At 34.7% G+C, this 22,207-nt stretch overlaps 1 protein-coding gene across 1 annotated transcript in view; it reads right to left on the bottom strand.

Moving 5' to 3' along the window:
* LOC138709972 (uncharacterized) overlaps positions 1 to 22,207 on the bottom strand; it is a 162,372-nt gene that overhangs the window by 33,298 nt on the left and 106,867 nt on the right. The window contains exon 6 of the mRNA XM_069840654.1: positions 18,571 to 18,734. Coding sequence (XP_069696755.1) covers positions 18,571 to 18,734 — 164 coding nt within the window. The remainder of the gene's footprint in view (positions 1 to 18,570; positions 18,735 to 22,207) is intronic.

Here is a 22,207-nt window from a genome sequence, read left to right as displayed (position 1 = left end):
TGCCCGACTGTCCAACAGACCCTAGTTTACCCTAATTGAAAAAATCTTGTGGAAAATATGCCTTGTCTTTCTACATTTCTGATCTTCTCTCCTAACAGTGGTTTACGTGTAACTCTCTCAGCCTGAGACGGCTGGAAGGTCAAGTTACGATATCCCGATATGATAGGATTATTATGTATATGTGCTAGTACATAAACTAAAAAATGAGCAAACGATCCAGGAAAAGTATATTCGACTTGTAAAAGGGGGGATGGTTGTTTCACCTAATCTCTGAATGAAGAATACGAAGAAATTAACACAATAAAGTTCTTTAAATTCATAGATTCAATCTGTAACCGCTCGTTTCAGAAACTTTCAGAGAGAAAGAGAGACGTTTTGATCTGGACATGTCACCTTTCTCTTGCAATTGTGATATTTCATTATTACTTAAAAACACTTTCAAATATTGTGTAGGCCGAGTATAACTATATTGAGTACGTTAAGTAGATCCAAGGATATAATTTCAAATTTTTTAAGAAATAAAAATTCATCACTAATCATCATTCTGAACAAACTTCAAAAAAGATCTTAAGATCTCGATCCGTTTCATTAATGCTCAAGATATTGTAAGACACAACCTTCATTCTGAACAAACTTCAAAAAAGATCTTAAGATCTCAATCTGTTTCATTAATACTCACGATATTGTAAGACACAACCTTCATTCTGAACAAACTTCATAAAAGATCTTAAGATCTCGATCTGTTTCATCAATACTCACGATATTGTAAGACACAACCTTCATTCTGAACAAACTTCAAAAAAGATCTTAAGATCTCGATCTATTTATTATTGTGGCTCAGGTTAAATGAGAGGAGAAAGTTACATTCCCTTTCTCTCTTATACCGAATTTTGCACACCTCTACTCCCTCTTACTTATCTGTCCGATTCCACAGTCTTTCTCAGTATCATAACTTAAATACTCGGTCACAATATGATAACACGCTAGAAATACCACTCCACACATCATCTCTTTATTCTTCATCTTTCACTGTTGCTACTTCTCGTCACTGGAATTCTCTGCCGCCTGAAGTCAAGGGCTGCCTAACTTTAATTTCCTTTAAATGTACATTAGAAAAATATCTTATGATGAGTTGCTAGACCTAACGCGTTGCAAATATTTAATGGAATGTGTTCCACTGTATTTATTTTTATTTTTCTTATATTTTTGTTTCTTATTTTTATTATGTAATCATGTAAATCGTGTTTATTTATCACTTAACGCCAATATGTATCCCACTGTGTTGTTTTTTTAGTATTAATCTATTTTTTGTGCAAATTTTATTCAATTGTCGGTTTCTGGTTTAATTATGTAAATCCTAATTAATTGTAAGCTAATACTAATATGTATACTAATGTGTTTATTTTTATTTCTACTGTGTACATTTTTTATTGAATTATCGGCTTCTGTTTTTATGTGATTCGTATTTGATTCTAACAGCATTAATACGGTATGTATTCCACTACGTTTATTTTTATTTTATGAGGTAAATTTTTATGTAACTACCTCTTTTGATCTCATTATGTACCTAAATTGTATCAGTATGTAATTACTTAATTCTGATCCAGTCTTATGTTCAACTATGTAAGCAAGTTTTAATCCTGGTTGAATGTAAGAGAAGGCCTTACGGCCTTAACTCTGCCAGGTTAAATAAAGCCATTATTATTATTATTATTATTATTATTATTATTATTATTATTTCATTAATGCTCAAGATATTGCAAGACACAACCTTCATTCTGAACAAACTTCAAAAAAGATCTTAAGATCTCGATATGTTTCATTAATGCTCAAGGTATTGTGAGACACAACTATCACTCTGAACAAACTTCGAAAAAGATCTTAAGATTTCGATCTGTTTCATTAATACTCACGATATTGTAAGATACAACCTTCATTCTGAACAAACTTCAAAAAAGATCTTAAGATCTCGATCCGTTTCATTAATGCTCAAGATATTGTAAGACACAACCTTCATTCTGAACAAACTTCAAAAAAGATCTTAAGATCTCGGTCTGTTTCATTAATGCTCAAGGTATTGTGAGACACAACTATATATCACAACCTTCATTCTGAACAAACTTCAAAAAAGATCTTAAGATCTCGATCCGTTTCATTAATGCTCAAGATATTGTAAGACACAACCTTCATTCTGAACAAACTTCAAAAAAGTTCTTAAGATCTCGGTATGTTTCATTAATGCTCAAGGTATTGTGAGACACAACTATATATCACAACCTTCATTCTGAACAAACTTCAAAAAAGATCTTAAGATCTCGATCCGTTTCATTAATGCTCAAGATATTGTAAGACACAACCTTCATTCTGAACAAACTTCAAAAAAGATCTTAAGATCTCGGTCTGTTTCATTAATGCTCAAGGTATTGTGAGACACAACTATCATTCTGAACAAACTCAAGATATTGTAAGACACAACCATTACTCTGAACAAACTTCGAAAAAGATCTTAAGATCTCGATCTGTTTCATTAATGCTCAAGGTATTGTGAGACAAGCAATCTGTCATAAATTGTCGGTCGGTGCTAGACTGTCAACTTCTGAGATCTATTATTGTCAGTTCATTGCAAGTGTTGCCCTATATCTCTAAATACATTTCTATTTCTCTTCTTTAAATATTTCTGATCCTTTCTTTAAAATTCCTCCACTGGTTCAAACTTCTGGACTCCACTAGTGGTCTTAGGAATCTTATGTGTGAGGATTTTAGTCTTTGGGCATTTCTTTACTGTAGAACATAAATTTCGCTACTAGACAGCAGTACTCTTTTTGAAACTGTATTGTGTAATTACCGTGGTGTTACGTTTTCCATAATTAAGTTTAGTTATTCCACAGATTCTGATGTACTTTTATAATGTACATTGAATTGAACTTACTTATTTAGTTTTGTCCACACCTGTGGAGTAACGGTCAGCGCGTCTGGCCGCCAAACCAGGTGGCCCGGGTTCGAATCCCGATCGGGGCAAGTTATTGGGGTTTTTTTCCGGGGTTTTCCCTCAACGTTTTTTTCCGGGGTTTTCCCTCAACCCAATACGAGCAAGTGCTGGGTAACTTTCCGTGCTGGACCCCGGACTCATTTCACCGGCATTATCACCTTCATTTCATTCAGACGCTAAATAACCTAGATGTTGATACAGCGTCGTAAAATAACCCAATAAAAAAACTTATTTAGTTTACATTAAATTTTAATTTCAACCAAACGGCTGATTAAACTTCTAAGACATAAGTAAAATATCGTCGTTGTTCCTGCAAAAAATTCCTATGTGCAAAATAATTTTTCAGTAGGAATAAAAAATACATTTATTCATTCTATGGCAGTGGTACATAGGCAATAGTGAATTCTTACATTTTCGAAAGAAAGAAATATAATTACATATTGGAGTTTTTATTATTTGCTGTATCACTATTTAAGTTATTTAATAGAGCAAAACTCTGAAAATCGATAAATACGTCACATAGGAGTTATTGCAGGAACAACGACGAATGCAGAAAACAGGACGTTGCAGAGCTAGTAATAAAAAAAAGTAGGGCCGGATGTTGCACTCGTAATTATAATTTTTTTTCTTACGTATTGGATTATGCATAGGCCAAAATTAAATGCGAGTGACTTGTGGGGGACCTTGATGGTGTGGGGGGAGGCATGAAATATCTTGTAACTTGTAACAATACAAGAGAAATTGCAGTGCACGCAAAGTGGCCATCAAGATGCAATAACCTCCACGAGTGAGACGGAGAGTTCAGATATGTACACGTATAATATAACAGCTAAGCAAATAGCAGGAGGTGGCCGCGGAAGTGTGCATAATTCAGGCTCCTCCACCGGTGAGAACAACGCTGATGTATGTCGCAAGGAAGACGGCGAACTCCTGCAATTCGTCTGTCTCACTTCACCGTCACTTTCGACATATGCTAATTATCCCATGGCGCGCTAGTCGTCTGCAGGTCTGACTTAGCCGTGCGTCCAAATCGATAGGAAACACCAGTTATAAAATCGATCAATCAATCAATATCGAATCACAGACTCGTTCATTCATTCATTCATTCATCCATCCGTCCATCTTTCCACTAACCCATACATTCGACCAACAGTCCATCAATCACTAGATCGGTCGGTCTGTCTTCACCTATCGACCCATCCATCTATAATCTAAGTTCATCCATTCATGTGGTATTTACAATCCAGTCCGGACTCTTCAACTACACACAAAGTGGACGTGGGGATATCAGGTGATCATCGTTAACTAAATGATAACATAACGGCAATGAATTAAGATTTATGTAAAATTCCCTTCACAACACTACCAAGTATCTTTGGAGTTATGCTGCTCACCCTACCGTTGGTAGAGTTATGCTGCCTTCAAGTATCTCATGCTTCCAGAATTGTCGTATGAGCTTCAACACATGAATTTACAACTAGTTAATTATGCTGAGATGTTTATTTCCTTTAATCACTAAATATTAGGCAATTAATACCTATTAGTACTTTTTTTTATCTATTTTGATTTTATTTTTCCACCTACATTTTTTCCTAGGTAGGTGGGTGGGTGGGTAGATAGATAGATAGATAGATAGATAGATAGATAGATAGATAGATAGATAGATAGATAGATAGATAGATAGATAGATGGACAGACATAGATAGATAGATAGATAGATAGATAGATAGATAGATAGATAGGCTAGATAGATAGGTAGACAGACAGACAGATAGATAGATAGATAGATAGATAGCTAGATAGATAGCTAGATAGATAGAGACAGACAGACAGACAGACAGACAGACAGGCAGGCAGGCAGGCAGACAGACAGACAGACAGACAGATAGATAGATAGATAGATAGATAGATAGATAGATAGATAGATAGATAGATAGATAGACAGATAGAGACAGACAGACAGGCAGGCAGACAGACATACAGATATATAGATAGATACATAGATAGATAGATAGATAGAGATAGATAGATAGATAGATAGATAGATAGATAGATAGATAGATAGATAGACAGACAGACAGACAGACAGATAGATAGATAGATAGATAGACAGATAGATAGATAGATAGATAAAAAGCACATTTTAGAAGGCAACGGTCACAAAACTTTTTCATTACACATTTTATGCATTCCGAAACAAATTCACTTCTCGTGTTATCAGTTGCATTCTTGTTTACGTTACATAAATGCATTCCTACATATTTCACATTCGATCTCTGTTACCTTGCTTGACAGGCACTTTCACGGTGACACACTTTCGTAATCACGCACATACTCGTAAATTTAAATGAAACATTTATAAAACAGAAATAGATGAGAGAAAAAGATAAATAAATAAATAAATAAAAATAAATAAATAAATAAAGAATGAAAGAATTGAGAATAATGTAACAAATACATAGAATAGGCGAAGACATTTGATGCAATTTATAAACTGCTTAAGTGTGTATATGTAATTAATTTTTCACAAACGCACATAAAATACGTATGCACGAAAATCAACATTAAAATATATTAAACTAAATAACTTTGCTTCGCTTAACTCACGCGCAAAAATGCTTTTATGAAGAAGAGTCTTAATTCTACTACTTCTAGAAGTACAAAGAGGCCCTCTTCACTGAAGGTAGTGGCGAACTCTCTTAGCCTAGAAGCTGTTAAGACTTGATATATTCGTAACCAGAAGTAGAAATAGTACTGCTTATAACGATACATTTTCCCAAAACATAGGGTCTGAGGCATACTGAGTTGCTCATTTCATCTCACGTAAGAAACAAAAAATCGACAGGCTAGATTTCGAGTTCACTGCCATTTGTGTTTTTGGTTTTATATAAAGATGTATGTTTTATTAAACTTGTTACATTCATGTACATCATTCCCGAAAAAAAAAAACCCACTCGTAAATTACTGTACATGAACAAAATCCATAAAAAAAAAGGAGGAATCGCTCTATATAGGAGACAGGCATACAGAGGGAGTGTCTTAAATAACTTTTTATACTCCAGCATTATAAACAGTCTTAGTGAAAATCGTGCATAATAGGGCACATTATTGCACCAGAGCCGTAAAATATTACCATGAAAACTAAACGTCATGACTTCTATTATGACGGCATAACTTGTGCCAAAAAGTTAACATTGTGAAACGATTTGCCATGCTATAATATTTAATACATCATTGTTGTCATAGCAAACCATGATGTCAACTTACACATCACTACAAATCTGATGTTATTTCTTTATTAATTGTTTTATAATGTTGTCGTACAAAAATAACGTATGAAACACGTTTATAATGTTATACAGTTATTGTACTCGTCAAAATTAGGAAACTTGTTTCGCTCGTTCCCTAAAAATTGATTCATGTCATAAAGTATAATAACATTATAAACTTGTTTCATAATATACGAGTACTATTTCGGTTATATTTCTGAGAAAATCTTTAAATTACGATACATTTTCCTTATACTCCGTAACTGGGTAATGAGAAAGTAAAAATAGTCAATCGTCAAATATCCTACAGAAGGCTGAGTCTTGAACTTTAATGATTTTTCGCAATAACTAAGGTTTCCCTATCAGCCGCACAGTCATACTCCCTGCTCTCTGTAACGAACCCATGTCTTCTCAATGGTAAATAAACGAATAAGAAACGAATTCCTTTCTGTCTAAAAATGTTTAAGAGATTATGCGAAGCTTACAAACGTTTCAGTGCAAACTCTTTAGCTTCTGTGTTTCTGCCAGACAAAACCCATTTTTTGGCCTCTGAATATTTTCTGTAGTTCAGTGTTCTTATTGTACCTTGCCGCTCCTCTACTGGACATCATTTTTGAAGTCCGAACTGTTGCACTTTTGTAGATAACGTGTTTCAGCTGAATGGTGCCATCTGTCGACTCAGCCTGCATGTTTAGAGTTTCCAATAAAGTCCCACTAGAATGCCCTTCCATCAACTCGAAAGCCTACTGCGCTTCCTTACACTGATGACATCTGTACACCAATCACAACACTACATCATGACGCACTGTTTTGAGTGAACACTATTGAAATGATAGCGGAAAGTGACGGTAGATATGGAGGAAAACGAGAGATCCTCGAGGAAAACACGCAGGAACCTTGACTTTTTCCGTCATAAATATGATTCAGTCATCGTAAGCCTACGTTTTGCTAACTAAGCTACCAAAGATGAAGAACTGCAAATTACATCATACCGTCTCTAAATAATACATTTCTATATTAGTTTTTAAGCTTTCACAATGACTGTGATCAGAATTAGATTTTTGACATTTTCAACGATTCGGAACTATATACAAGTTCCATCATCAGGGCCGATAAGTAAGACCAGATGGGTCGCTTCCTCTGTTGGGCTCTTTACGTCTGGTTCAGTAGTCTGGATTAGTCTGGCGTAACGAGCCTAGACGATCCCTCTGGTCTTACCTATTTGCCCTGATGATGAACCTGTACGTAGTTTCGAAACGTTGGAAATGTCAAGTTACAGGACATGGTGGAATACCTAAAAGCCTAATTCTGAGTACACTGCCTGTAGTTTAAAAAGAATATTAAAACAACAAGGAACTATGATTACTAGAGACGAGAAATCCATGCAAATGCATGTTTTTATAGGAATATATGACAAAGCTCAAACTTAGTACTTATCCATTTCATTACTTTCCGGTTCCAAATATGTGTACTTTTTCCGTGCATATTTGCATGTTTAGGCAATTTTTAACTTAATCATGCATATAATATACATTATATTCAATTTAAATACATGTTTTAATGGTTTTGAATGGACATCTCAGTTTCTCGATTTTTATGTCCCTTAAGGAATCAGGATGAAAGAATGAAAAGAAAAAAGACTAAATGTAACAGGAAAAGGTTCATTCAAGTTTGCAGCCATAACTTCTTGCGATGTAGAGAGGTCATTCTCTAACTACAAAAACATATTGACTGACAAGCGCAGGAACCTCACAGAAACCAATTTAGAAATGTTGTTAGTTGTTAACTGTGCAAAGGAAAAAAAGTGAAGTGAAGTAAGAAATTTGAGACAAAAATTAAAGTGGATATTTTAATGTAGGCTATTTTTCGCTTGATCGTGCATGTTTCATAATTTGATAGTGTATGAATGCATACATATTTTGGGATTTTACAGTCCATGAAATTCTCGTCTCTAGTGATTACATTTCATCACCTAATAATTATCTTCACTGTTTAAAGCGATATTACATGAAGAATGTGCGTTTTCATCATTTCAATGTCTGTGGAATAAGAGGACTGTTAAATAAAGAATTAAAATTACATTGTAATTCGAGAAGAATAGTCCTTGGATAAAGTTTACTCCGTCTAAAATCTGGGAGTGGGAGGAAATTGACTCTCACTGTCGTGACCATAATTAAAGACGAAAGTTTCAAACTTCAAATTTAGGCGCCGTAACAAAAGTAGTATTAGTAGTAACAATAATAGGTCTAATAGAACTTTATCATAAAACAACAAAATAAACAGAAGAGCATAAATACCATTTGAGTTCTTAAAAAAACTATTAAATATTAGCAGAAACGAACTGAACATATCATTCCGAGCATATTCTGAGATTTGTAACGGAAAAGATGCATGTAGGGAAGGTTTTCTCCAAATTATTATGTTTTCCCTGCCATTTTCATATCACAATTGCTGTACTATAGCCGTATCATCATCTTATTGTCTCTGAATAATCGTATTATTCAGACCTTTCTAATTTTTTCGTATCATAAAGATCGAAACAGGTCCGCAATAGTCTGCACTAAAATTCATGGTGTAATCCAGATCTATAAAACAAGCATACGAAAAGGAAACAGATATGTCAGTTTTGCACTTAATCTCGGTGTCTCATCAATGTATCATTCATAGTAACGACCTCCCGCGGAAGACGTCGCGGCTATTATTCAATAATAAATAAAGAGTTTTTGGGTTAGTAGCTGTGGATGTGAAAGAGTTCGTGCAGAGCGTTCTTTCCAGTCATAAATCACATTTCCAAACCACATACACAACGCGGAGATATATTCTGAACTAGCAGAACACGACTCTTTCTGATTGAGGGAACACAACTTTTAGCAATTCACTAGTGAAAGGCATTTAGAACAGAGTCAAAGTCTATACAGCACTGCCAGATGCACGAATATTTCCCTCCGTGGAAGGAAAATTTAATGTCTACAGCAGTGTGTCTGATTCAGGCTAAACCAGATCCTGATTTCACTATTTCATTAGAGAAAGTATCGTGAGGCTGCAAACATCGGTTTAGAGATTTTTGCGGGAAATGTTTTCATTATTCCTACTGACAACGAAGAAATAGTTTTCGACATGCCGTCTGATTGTCTCTCTGTCCGCGTACAACGATGTAGCCAAACTATTGGACTGTTTTCTTTATATTCAGTATTTACGAATGAATTTATTTGGGAATTATGCACACGTACAGATTCAAATACTTGGAGTGTAACGTGAGTTGCTGTCAGGAAGTCAAAAGGAGGACAGCAATGGCAAAGGAAGCTTTTAATAGGAAAAAGGAGCATCTTCTGAGGACCTCTAGAACAAGAACTAAGGAAGAGACTAGTGAAGTGCTTTGTGTGGCATTTATGGGCCAGAAACATGGACATAACGACGAAGTTAAGAAAAACGATTAGAATAATTTGAACTGTACATTCGCACAAAAAATATCTTAATATGCAAGCTAATCCGTCAATTTTTTCATTCAAGATAAGCAAGACATAATAAGAAGGCATCTTTAAAGAATAGAGTAGATTTTTTTAACACAATTTATTAATTTATTTCAAGATATTTTGAATATACTACTCCCAGTGACAATATCATTACAACGTGACAATCTGGATAGACCAAGAAAAACGTTGAATTCAAACTGTGATAGACCATATTCCGGTCTAAGACATACAAGATCCACAACAACCCATATGGAGTTGGGCCATATTAAAGTATTCTGCTCGCTAGACCATCTTGTACAGCAGGTATTCAATTCTTCTGTCGCTTTTGCTGTCACGAGTATCAGAGATTCGAATCGTGAATTGTATTGCCGACGACAGAATTCGAGTTTTACAGATAGCTACTGCTGTGGAACATTCATAACATGAAAATATTCATATTATGATATTTCCATCGTTCACATAATTTAATTTTAAAAAGTACCAAAGAAAGAACCGGGATCGAACCCTCTTAGGCAGTGGAAACATCATATGAACACAACACTTCAGCTGAGATCCATGGATTTTCTCATATTAGAAATAATTGTTATTTTATTCATACTCGTCGTAACAATCAATATATCAATCAGTTCACCCATCTATTATTTCCGCTGTTTTTATTCGCTACTAAAACTAAAACACAAGCGCTGCGAGTTAGAGAATTTCAACGACGAAAGTAATGTGTCCACTTCTAATCGCGTTGTATGTGATGCCTAAAACAATTTATGAATGGGAGTCAGACATCTTAAACACAGATGGATGAAAAGATACACAAACATATGACCTAAACCACTGTTTGGATATTAGGCCCGGTGAAAAAATGTATTTTTTGAGAAAATCCCGAAATCGATTTTTTGCAGCATCTCAATATTTTCTCTAATGAGAAAAGTAAAGGGAACGAGAAAGATTTTTAGCAATTACCACCACTAACATTTTGTATTTTATCCAACAAAACTTGAAACGTAATTTACTAATTTTATTGAAGTTGAAATTTCGAAATTAACGATACAGGGAGCGAATAGTCGTATGTTTTAACTAAAAAATTCGGAGCTTAATAATCAGACAGCACCCGTCACAAAAATCAAACACAATGCAGGTTGTACGATATGTTAATATTAGAATGTCTTGGTTACACTTTATACGTAGCGGTACTCACTGTTCATGTCGTCAAATGACGTAACGCTGCCCCTTAACACAAACAACGCCAAACGCAGAACTGGCACACATACATTCTCAATGGAAGGAAGATGAGGTGCAGTACAAATTGTCATAATATACATGCATAATTAATTTCACATGTCTCAAATATGTTCCACAGCTATTCCTATCTCCTAATTGCTGTCACGTTATGCGGGTGATCTCCACAATGCAACAATGAAATTCTGTAAGGTGCTGAAGAGTGAAGAGAGACTGACATGCCTTCTAAAATAATTAACATACACTTTATATGAAACGCAGTGGAAATTATAGCAGTCGAACGCTAAGAAATTATTTCAGCTTTGTTTTTGAATACATATCCGGACTCTACCCATCACATCCTTGAGAAGGAGATAATAAATCAAAATATTGACACGGTCTATATATAAGTTTCTTACTATTATAATTGTATTAAGTTATTTATGCAACAAGTGGATAATCTTGATGATTATGGCATGAGTGAATCGTTCGTGCAACAATTTTCACGAGTGTCATAATAAGATTATTCACGAGTTGGATACAACTTTATGACATCTTAGCATTATAAATTGTAGGAAAGAAATTATGAAAGAAATTCAATTCGGGATCCATAGCTCACAAATTGTTTTCATATGTACGTATCGATTAGTTGCACCTGGCAGTGGCATTGAGTAAAGAGTAATGGATGACCTTGCAGATTATGTTACAAATGTTTCTTTATTTTGTTAATATAGTTTCTCTGAACCACATAACTTATGTGATATTACAAAAGTGATACAAAATTGATAAAGAATGGAAATAAATAATGCGTTACCTTCTGTCCTGCATTTCATTTCTTGTTACGTCGCGCGTAGAAGCGATAACAAGATAACAAGCATTCCGGCATTACGTCATAGCAAATACGTCAGTGCTTTTATCGGCACGCGTGCTATAATAAGCCAATTACGCAAGATTTTCGATATAGTAACCTGTTTATAATGTTAGGATTAAATGTATTTACGGGTATTTATAGTGAATATTTTACATATTATACGTTTTCTTTTCATACCTATCATGGCTATTTCATTGTCTATTTATAATCAGATTCAACTGTTCAACTAACATATTTATGTAAAAACTCATTATATGATTTTCACTGCTATTATTATTATTATTATTATTATTATTATTATTATTATTATTATTATTATTATACAAGGCATTAATAATTTTTTTGGGTGTACAGGTCTACTTTACTTTATAAAACACTTATTTGAACGATATGCGTCTTCGTGGTTGATTTATAGCACTTATCTGAACGATCTGCATCTTCGTGATCGATATAACTTTTACTCAAACCACCTGAGCTTTCATAATTGATATAACATTTACTTGAGCAGTCTGTCTCCGGGGCTTGATGTAACATTTCCTTGAATCATCTGTATGTCTCCGGGCTTGATATAACATTTACTTAAACTAATGTGTCGCTGTAGTTGATATACAATTTACTTGAACCATCTGTGTGTCCGTGATTGATATAGGCTAATATTTACTTCCGACGATCCGTGGATTCATGGTTCATATTCATTTCACAGTTTTCTGCCCTAGGGTAGGTCTTCCACTGCAAACTCAGCATTCTCTAATCTTCCCTCATTTCCGCCTTCCTCTTATTCTCCGCATATGATTAATATATTTTAAAGTCGTCTATCAACTGATACCTCCTTCTGCTCCGAACATTTTTCCTGTTCATCATTCCTTCCAGTGCATCATTCAATAGGCACTTTCTTCTTAGCCAGTGACCCAGACAATTTCTTTTTCTCTTCCTGATAAGTTTCAGCATTATTCTTTCTTCATCACTCTTTCTAGCATAGCTTCATTTCTTATTTTGTCTGTTCATTTTACACGCTTAATTTTTTCCATATCCACAGTTCAAATGCTTCCAGTCGTTCTCTTCACTTCGTCATAATGTCCACGTTTCTGTTCTATACGATGCCGCACTCCACAAAAAAAAAAAAAACTCAACTAGTGTCTTTCTTAGTTATTTTTCCAGCATAGGAGTCCGACGAAGAGTGGTTGATATATAACATTTACTTGAACCATCTGTGTTTGTGTTTTTTCCCCTTGTACGGAAGAGGAACCCGAAGGATTGCACTGCAATCTGAGACTTATTGTGCTTACCACTCCTATTCTGTGAATGATTGGGTAGCCAAACGGCCGAGCTCTTGTACAAGTATAGCACACCGCACCGTGAACTTAATCCGAGCTATAGTATGAATGATGATGATATGTGAATTAATGATGACTAAATGAGTCCGACGTTCAACGCCGAAAGTTACCCAGCAATTCTGTTTCAATTGGTTGAGGGAAAATCCCGGAAAAAAACCCAACCAGGATTTGAACCCGGGGCCCGATCATTTCACGGTCAGACGCGCTAACTGTTACTCTACAACGGTGGACTCTCTGTGGTTAATATAACATTTACTTAAACTATCTGTGGCGCCGTGGGTTATGTAACATTTATTTTCAAATCATCTGTGGCTTTATAACATTTACGCAAACCATCTACTCGTATCTCCGGATCTGATATTACATTTACTCAAACAATTTGGAACTCCGTAGGTGATGTAACATTAACTTGAACAATATGTGTCTCTGTGGTTGTCATAACATTTGCTATAACCATCTATGTCTCCGTGGTTGAAACAACGTTTATTCAAACCATCTGCGGTTCCGGGATTTACATCTGTATTGTTGATATCGTCACAGCTACAGTGGTGGCATTAACACGGAATCGTTCGGTCTCGTTTTCAAACGCGCACTTCTCCATGTAAACAGATAGGTGTTCCACGTCGGTATTTAACGCGGGATTTTCATGATCGGTAAATAATCAAATAGTTCCACTGCGCTGCAATAAAAAAAAAGTAAAAAGTGCCAACAGCATATTTAAAACGTTCAGTTTATCTACAACCCATTTTCAGAGACCGGGAAATCATCCCTGTAGTGACACGTCTATAAATATATCAACATCAGGAAGATATAGTAACTATTTAAGTTCTGTAATTGTTACGTCTTAATTTTCTAAATACAGAGATTATTCAGACACGATGAGCTCATGCAATAGTAACAGAAAAATAGACTGAGAATGTCTCTGACAAGCAAACATTCTGACGGGGGCAGATAAAAAAGTTATTATTTTTCTTTCACCATGTTAATAATTTTGGCATTTGACCGCAATTACGAGGGCCGTAAGAAAATAAGTTCGTCAGGGGCCGTTAACAGAAAGAAAATACAATTTTATTGGAAAAATTTATTGGAACAGACACAGCAATTGTTGAGCTATTTTTCAACATATTCACCATCGGAATTGAGACATTTGTCATATTATGGTATCGACAGAGAGGTGCAGACGGCTGTCAAACGCTGGTTAGGATTCCAGGCGGCTGACTTCTACGACACAAGATACAAAAATTGATCTCATGGTATGACAAATGTCTCAATTCCAGTGGGAGATATGTTGACAAATAGCGCAACAATTGAAGGGTTCAGAACCATAGTGGGCCAAGCGCCATTTACTAAAACCGTAGAAAACAAGGGTTAAAATGAAATTATTACCATAATTCAATGGAAACATATAGCAAGTAATATAAAGCATACACATTCAAACTAAATGATATGTCAATCTTCATTAAACTATGATATTCACTTAACTTTAACTCTTGCTTTCTCCGTTTTTAATAAATGGCGCTTGGCCCACTATGGCTCTGAACCCTTCAATTCCTATATCTGTTCCAATAAATCTTTCCATGTAATTATGCTTATTTTTCTGTAAACGGCCCCAGGAAAAATCACTTTTTGGGCGGCCTCGTAACTGCGGTCGAGTGGCCAAAATTTGTATAAGCACTTCTTTTGACATTATTAACATTGTGGAAGAAAAAAATTATAACTTTTTATCTGCCCCCCCCCCCCACCATCAGAATGTTTCCTTTTGAGTCAGTAGAGCCCAGAGGAGTATAGGGGGAGTGACACAATTTCCTTCCCCAGTATTTCATCCCACGTTCTAACTCTCGCTCTCCTCTCGAGTGTCTTTGCAGAGTTGCATTCGAAACAACTTATTGAGAAATACTGCTCTACCATGTACAACACACTGACTTCTCGTCTGTGAATAACTGAAATTCGGCGAGAATTCACCCTGACATTTATGGTTGCTTAAATCAATGTTCACAGTCCTTTGGTGGGAGTGCAAAATGTACTATCTACAACCCGATAACATAATATCTGCCCACAGGATCAAAATATCTTACAGAATCTGAACGAACGTTCCTCTTCATGAGCCATGTCCTTGCATAAAATTGACTGCAGCCAAAATTGCCTGCGATCATTTCTCTCCCAAAAATTTGTCTTCCGAGTTTCTGGATATAGTGCAACCAAACTGGCTTACTGTGCCTGCCGTCATATTTCTACCTTGTTTCACGCTTTTCTGTTAAAGGCACCTGATATTTCACATAACATATTTGGAGCCTCAATATACGAAGAACTGTACTCAAAGCAGAGAATTTGGTGAAATTAGGAACAGTTGGCACATCGTCCAGTTGTGTGGAGCCCTCTCTGTCAGAGACAATTTTGTTGTAAGTTTGATTAACTGAATTCCATTTTAATGTATGTTAAATCTTAGCGCTGAATTCGCTCTTATCTTACATTAAGTTTATGTAAACAAATTCCATTAAATGCGTGTTGAACTCGCCCTTATGTTGCATTAAGTTGTGTGAAATAATTCCATTTAAATGCATGTGAAACTTCAACGTTGAACTAGCAAAGTTGTAAACGGATTCCATTTAAATGTGTATAAATCTATGTTGAACTAGCTCTTATGTTGAATTAAGTTGTGTAAAAGAATTCCATTTAAATGCATGCGCAATTTCTACTTTGAACTAGCTCTTCTGTTACGTTAAGTTTGTGTAAACGGATTCCATGCGTGTGAAACTTCAGTGCTGAACTCACTCTTATGTTATGGTACATTAAATTTATGTAAACTGATTCCAATTAAATACGTTTGAAACTTCAGCATAGAACTCGCTCTTATGTTGGGTTAAGTTTATGTAATTCATTAATATGTCTGTGAAATTTTAGTGTTGGACTCAGTCTTAGGTTAAATTTATTTAAACGTATTCCATTTATGCGTGTAAAACTGAAGTTCTGAACTAGCTCTTATGTTAAGTTCGTGTAAACGTATCTTAGCCCGAGGAAACCTTTGCATCATACTTGTCAATCACAACGGTGATCTTGGACTCGCGCTGAAATGAACTCAGAACTTTGGTACTGAAAGCTAATGAGACAGCGACATGAAGTACTCGCAATCTACCGGAGTGGAAACTCTCAATGGTTGTCTACGAAAACAGAAGAAGCTACATATTTGTATAAATGAACATGCATTCTTTTTTCACGTGTAATGAGAGTCATGAATATTTATTCCCATAAAACTGTTGTCATGGAGCCAATATCAATGTTCCATATAGGTAAATCAGAACTCTATTGGTCGAACACGATCCCGATCATAACACTGCGGGACCACCTCCGATGGTAGACCCTGTACCTGCTGAAAATATCGATTAACACACACCCCCGAACCCCTATATTCCAGAGTACTGAGCCAACTAAACTCGACCCCACCCTCCCATTGCCATTCCAACCCTTCACGTTCCTCACCCCAACGCCACTACTAGCGAGTACACACAACGGTATACGGATTCCCTGCATAACTTCAACCCCTTTACTTCCCGGTCGGACAGCCGCTACTGGTGGTCCATACACCCTCCGGTTACCAAGGCAACGGGACCTGACAGTGACCAATCACAATCGAGAAGGCATGCTACTCCGGGAACTCTCTCTCTCCCACTCGGCCTCTCTCAGTCGTCTTTCTTGCACTCTCATCTTTCCTTGAGCTCCTGGATGTACATATGCGAAACCCTCTATTGCACTGCTTTACATATCAGTACGAGTAATTAAGTGATAGAACGCACTGATTACATGAAAGTATGAAAAGCTTCAATTCTTCCTCTGTTACCATTAATGTTTTTTACAAATTGGGAGGCTCTCTTAATTCCTTCAGAAGATAGAAGCGTGAGTCCTTGTTTCTGTGAGCTTTTGATGTTCTACAATCTACGAACAAAGTTTCAGACTTCATTGTAATCAGAGCGACTTCCAAAACCTATATAACAGTTTTGTATATGTAGTTTCACCGTAAAGATACAGTATTTCCCCTCCCAGCCACTTAATAATAATAATAATAATAATAATAATAATAATAATAATAATAATAATAATAATAATAATAATAATAATATCTCAATCAGCATAGCTCTTAACGGGGGTTTTCAACCTTATGTAGATAAAGGACCAAATTAAACATGATGCAATATTATATTTCATACGATATCTTGTAGTATATAAAGTGGTGATATTTCTTTAACCCTCCTGCTACCAAGTGGTTAATAGGATTACCTCACTGATGATTTTTCAATATTATTTTCATTTTTTTCCATAGTTCTTTTTAAAATTCCATGTATTTGTCCGTTATAGGTATATTAATAATTTAAGTTAGAAATAGCATTAATAATAATTAAGAGACTTTAAGATATAATGCACATTATTCATGTCAAATGATCTTGTTACCTCCCTTGGTAAGCTGTCATGAAAATTCCAAGATATAAAATTCAACTTATAGCTTAATTTACTTCATTTTTGAGTTTATCTGCTTCTATATTATTTTATTTTGTGTTATTTATAACATTATTTCATATTGTTTATTTTATTAACAAGACCTTTTGTTTAACTGTTTTTTTATTTTTTACGTCTCTGTGTTATGGTTTTTCTAAAAGTGATTTTGTTATAAATATTTATTAGTGGGGTCTTTTTCCTAGATGCTCATTGTAGTATAGGTGGTGTCCGAATATTTGAATTTCAACAAATAACTAGCATTTTTTATTTGGTTTATATTTGTATTAATTTATTTTTATAACTTAAAACTTTTTTTTTAGGATTTTATTTTCTTATAAAGAAATGTTTTGATGATATTCGAATATCGAAATTTCAAGAATTAACTGAAATTATTTCCAATTTATGCTATAGTATTGTAACTTCCTTGGCTCTTAAATATGTTTTCCATCATGTCAAAACTACATAGCATTGAAGAGTTTGTATTGAAATGGAAGAAAAGCAATTTTAAATTTACTATAGATGCTATCTTATAGTGTCACCAGTGACATAGGTAAAGTTAATTAATTTTGGTATACGTTTTCAACAAAATGAAACGGAACTTTTGAATCACTCTGTATTAAAAAAAACAGGATGATTAATTTATATTTTTACATTTTCTACAAATCTGTAGTCATTAATACATAAATTGTTAATATTCCAAGTGCTTAACAAAGACTGGTATATGACTTTTATGGAAGTAATTGTATTACACCCCTTGGTAGTAGTAAGTTGTGAAAAACCTTAGTATCAGGAGGGTTAATCTCTCTGTTTTATAAGCTACATCAATTATTGTTTTTTGTGTTAATTGAACTGGGCTTCGTAAAACATGCAGAATGATCAAAATTAGTTCTACAGCGTACAAATCACATAAAAGTTGTATGCAACCCGTCTTACCTGTGATTGTGGTCCACTTGGTGTGTTGCCAACTCCTGCTTGGGACCAGGCGTGACGATTGCGGGGTGCGACGCTAGCGAGTGGGGGTGCGAGTGGGGGTGGGAATGGGGGCTTAATCCAGGATGCGGCGGAATTAGCCCTGTCGGTGAGAACCTGTAAAAATCGCTTCAAAAAATGAAGGAGGAAAAAAGAAAAGAAGAAAACAAAGCGTTAAGATTAGCCACTGAAACGTGTTGTAATAAATAGATGCAGTTTTCAAGTTATAACACAAAATCTTAAATCGAATTTACATGTAACCTATAATTAATTATGTTTTCATTTTCATTAAAACTTAATCATATAATGTAAGAAAATGAACTGAACACTATCGAATGTTTCTATACCACTAGGTGGTCACTTACTTGGACATGCATCTTCATATCTATCTATGTACTATTTAAAATTAAACGAATACTTATTACAGTTTCAAATGTCAAATTTCACTTCATTACAAACTTAAAACAACTTTCTGTAGCGGGTTCGACCATAGATGGAGTATCCATATCTCTCTGTTGCCATTTATTTTATTGTGAGTTGTATTAAATGAAATAATAGACTGTTCAGACTTCTCCGCACTGTAAGGATCCCAAAGCATATTCGTCTAGTGTGAAATAAAAATTAAAACGGAGAGTGCAACAAGCTATGACTTCGAATGTACAACAGTGCCAGCGATTAATTTATAAACAAGGTTTTGGATTTCTACGGTTTTCAACGCAGTGTAAAATTTTTGGATGTTTGCACTGTCATAAATATTGAGATGCCCAACGTTTCGGAGTAAATATCGGCTCCATTATCAGCAAAGAGCTCATGCCATAATTGGTTTAAACTTAATTAATATTATGTAATATCATCCATCGAAACTATGTAGACAAAATATTACTTTTTTTTTATTTTGGTAGGAATCTATGATTTGATTATGCGATGAGATCTTTATATTTTCATTGATTTTACTCGTAACAAACTACCAATATTTATAAGAATGATATTTTCCTTTGCGAAACGGAAAGATACAGCTTACAACAATAATAATAATAATAATAATAATAATAATAATAATAAATTTTAATTCTTTTCGCAATCCATCTGGAAAAATAGTGATGTTACGGTACACATCCAGTTCTATGTAGCTTGGTTTCAATACGCCGCGGCGTGATACAGACTACACTCATTGTCTGATTATGTTGTTGGCTGCATTCGACTGTTCATTATTCTTGTATTGAAAATTAAATCGATTACTGATGAAGGATTCAGGAAGGCACAATCCAATACTGTAATAATTGGACATTCATTTATGATAGCTCTGTATCAGTTGAAATTCACGGTACCAAAGCTATTGCAAAAGGCAAGAATCGGCACAAATTCTTCTTCTATCATTAATTCTTACTTTTAGTCTCATTTTAAAGGCTTCTCCTCTTTTCGGTGGTTATTCTTTATTGCCACTATCCATCCTGCAGCCCACGTTTATGCATGTCTTTTACACTTCCTTTCCAAATGTTTCTTGATCCTTTTATCTTTTGCGGGTCCCATAGATGACCAATACAATTTTATAAGGTCATTTTTCGTCAGTCATTCTTCTTACACTTCGTTAACATACCAATTTCTTTCATACAAGGCGGTCCAATACTGTATCCTGGGTATCCATGAGCTCATATTCTCATCTCTGATCTTATTATGCCTAATTAATCTTAGGCTTCTCTGCAACCCATCCATTCTACAACATTAATTCACTGCTTTGCCCTCACACTAATTATGTTTATTTGAGACTAAAAATCATTTCCCCTTAATTCTATAAACAGTGCTTGTCGGGAAAATTATGCAGACTTTGTAGGATACATCTAAATCGTGAAAGTGGGAAGTGCAATGTGAAATGTAAAATGTGTCCTGAGCACAAATGAAAGCGAAGTATTTCTGAATTCTGGTACTATACATCAGACGTCAGATTTCTTCGCGTACATCATCTCAGCAGAAATACATATCACAGTAAATTTCAAGAATGGTTGGCAAAAAAGGAACTGGCAATGCAAAAAAAGTTACACTCCTTCTGAATTGTAAACAATGCAATATGTTACAAACATAATTCGCGACGTTCAGAGAAATGAAAGTAGCCTATATTACTGAGCCACTTGATAATTATTACTACTACTATATATTTGTACTGGAGAAGAAATAGAATCGCTAAAATTACGAGGATTGTTTTGAAAAGTTCATAGCCTGACTTAGAAACTGAACTAAGATTATTCGAAATGGATGTTTTGATAAAATAAGCAAAAAAAAATCCAGCCTAGAAAAAATTTAAAATGAAACTACGAAAGAAATTATGGGAGTGAAATATCTGTGTTTTTTTTTTTTTAGACGTTACTGAACAAAAAAGATTGCATTGATTTCGACAAGTTACAAGAATGTCGGAAGAATGACTGTTTAAACTAATAATGGAATGGTACCAGCGAAAAGAAGAAATAAGGCATGTCAAAAAAAGACTCTTATCTAGATGGAGTTGAGGTAGCAACGCAGACCAATGGATGGACAGAGACAAATGGCGTTTGGACACTGGAAGATGGCGACAGGTGTTATTAAATCGGATATATTATTATTACAATTATTATTATTATTATTATTATTATTATTATTATTATTATCATCATGATCATCATTTTAATTAGGAAAGACAATATCTCCAGTTTTCGAATACATACACATTAAATCACATTTCTCGGTGAAAAACAGAACACATGCATGTTCTTCATTTTTGTAATCAGCTTATCACCGCTTTCTTTTTTTACAAACTCTGTTCCGTAAATTACTAGTACAGTAATTTAATCATTACCTTGTTAATGTAGCAATACCAAGTGACAAATTAATGTCAATGTAAGGCACTATATTACCAATTACACAAGTGCATGAGAGGTACTAATCCAGCTAACGGCTAATCCCAAGAACTGTAGGCAGCCATGTGCGCTTGTTCACGTCAAACTCCCGGAGTATCTCCACACAACTACACTAATCTCATTGCTTTATGTTCCGTCATGGCCACTGCTGTTAGGCTATTACAAATTTATGTAATTTATAATTATATCCTGTCTAGGTGAATAACAAATCTATCTTAAAGATTTAATTTACCCAAAGTTTCGAACAGGATTATCTATGACTCTCTTTTCTTGAAAGCTCTAAATGTCTCTGAAAACATATAAACAAAACTATGCAATTGAGCAAAACAACTAGCATGAAATTATGAATTATTAATATATTACAGAAGTAACGATTGTAATAAACGGGAATTCACTTACTGCACTTAGAAAGGAACATATACCACATTAAACAAGGAAAGAAGAGAGTAAGTGATCGCGTGATGAGTGGAATGGGAAGGAAAACATGAGGAAAATAATTAAATGAAATGTTTTCTTAAGAAAGGCATGTCGTAATGAAATTACTGTAATGACACTGGGTGAATTGCAACTGACAAGAAGTTATTTGAATTACTACGAACTTCTGAGCAATTTGATAGTATACCGGTAATCTAGGAATTATTAAATCTTTTTGGGAGTCAGTACAATGAAAGGTATTATTATTCTTATTGTTATTATTATTATTATTATTATTAT

Source organism: Periplaneta americana, chromosome 12 (assembly GCF_040183065.1).
Source record: "Periplaneta americana isolate PAMFEO1 chromosome 12, P.americana_PAMFEO1_priV1, whole genome shotgun sequence".
Classification (NCBI taxonomy): domain Eukaryota; kingdom Metazoa; phylum Arthropoda; class Insecta; order Blattodea; family Blattidae; genus Periplaneta; species Periplaneta americana.
Note: the sequence above shows the minus strand (reverse complement) of the source record. Positions and strands in the feature narration are given on the sequence as shown.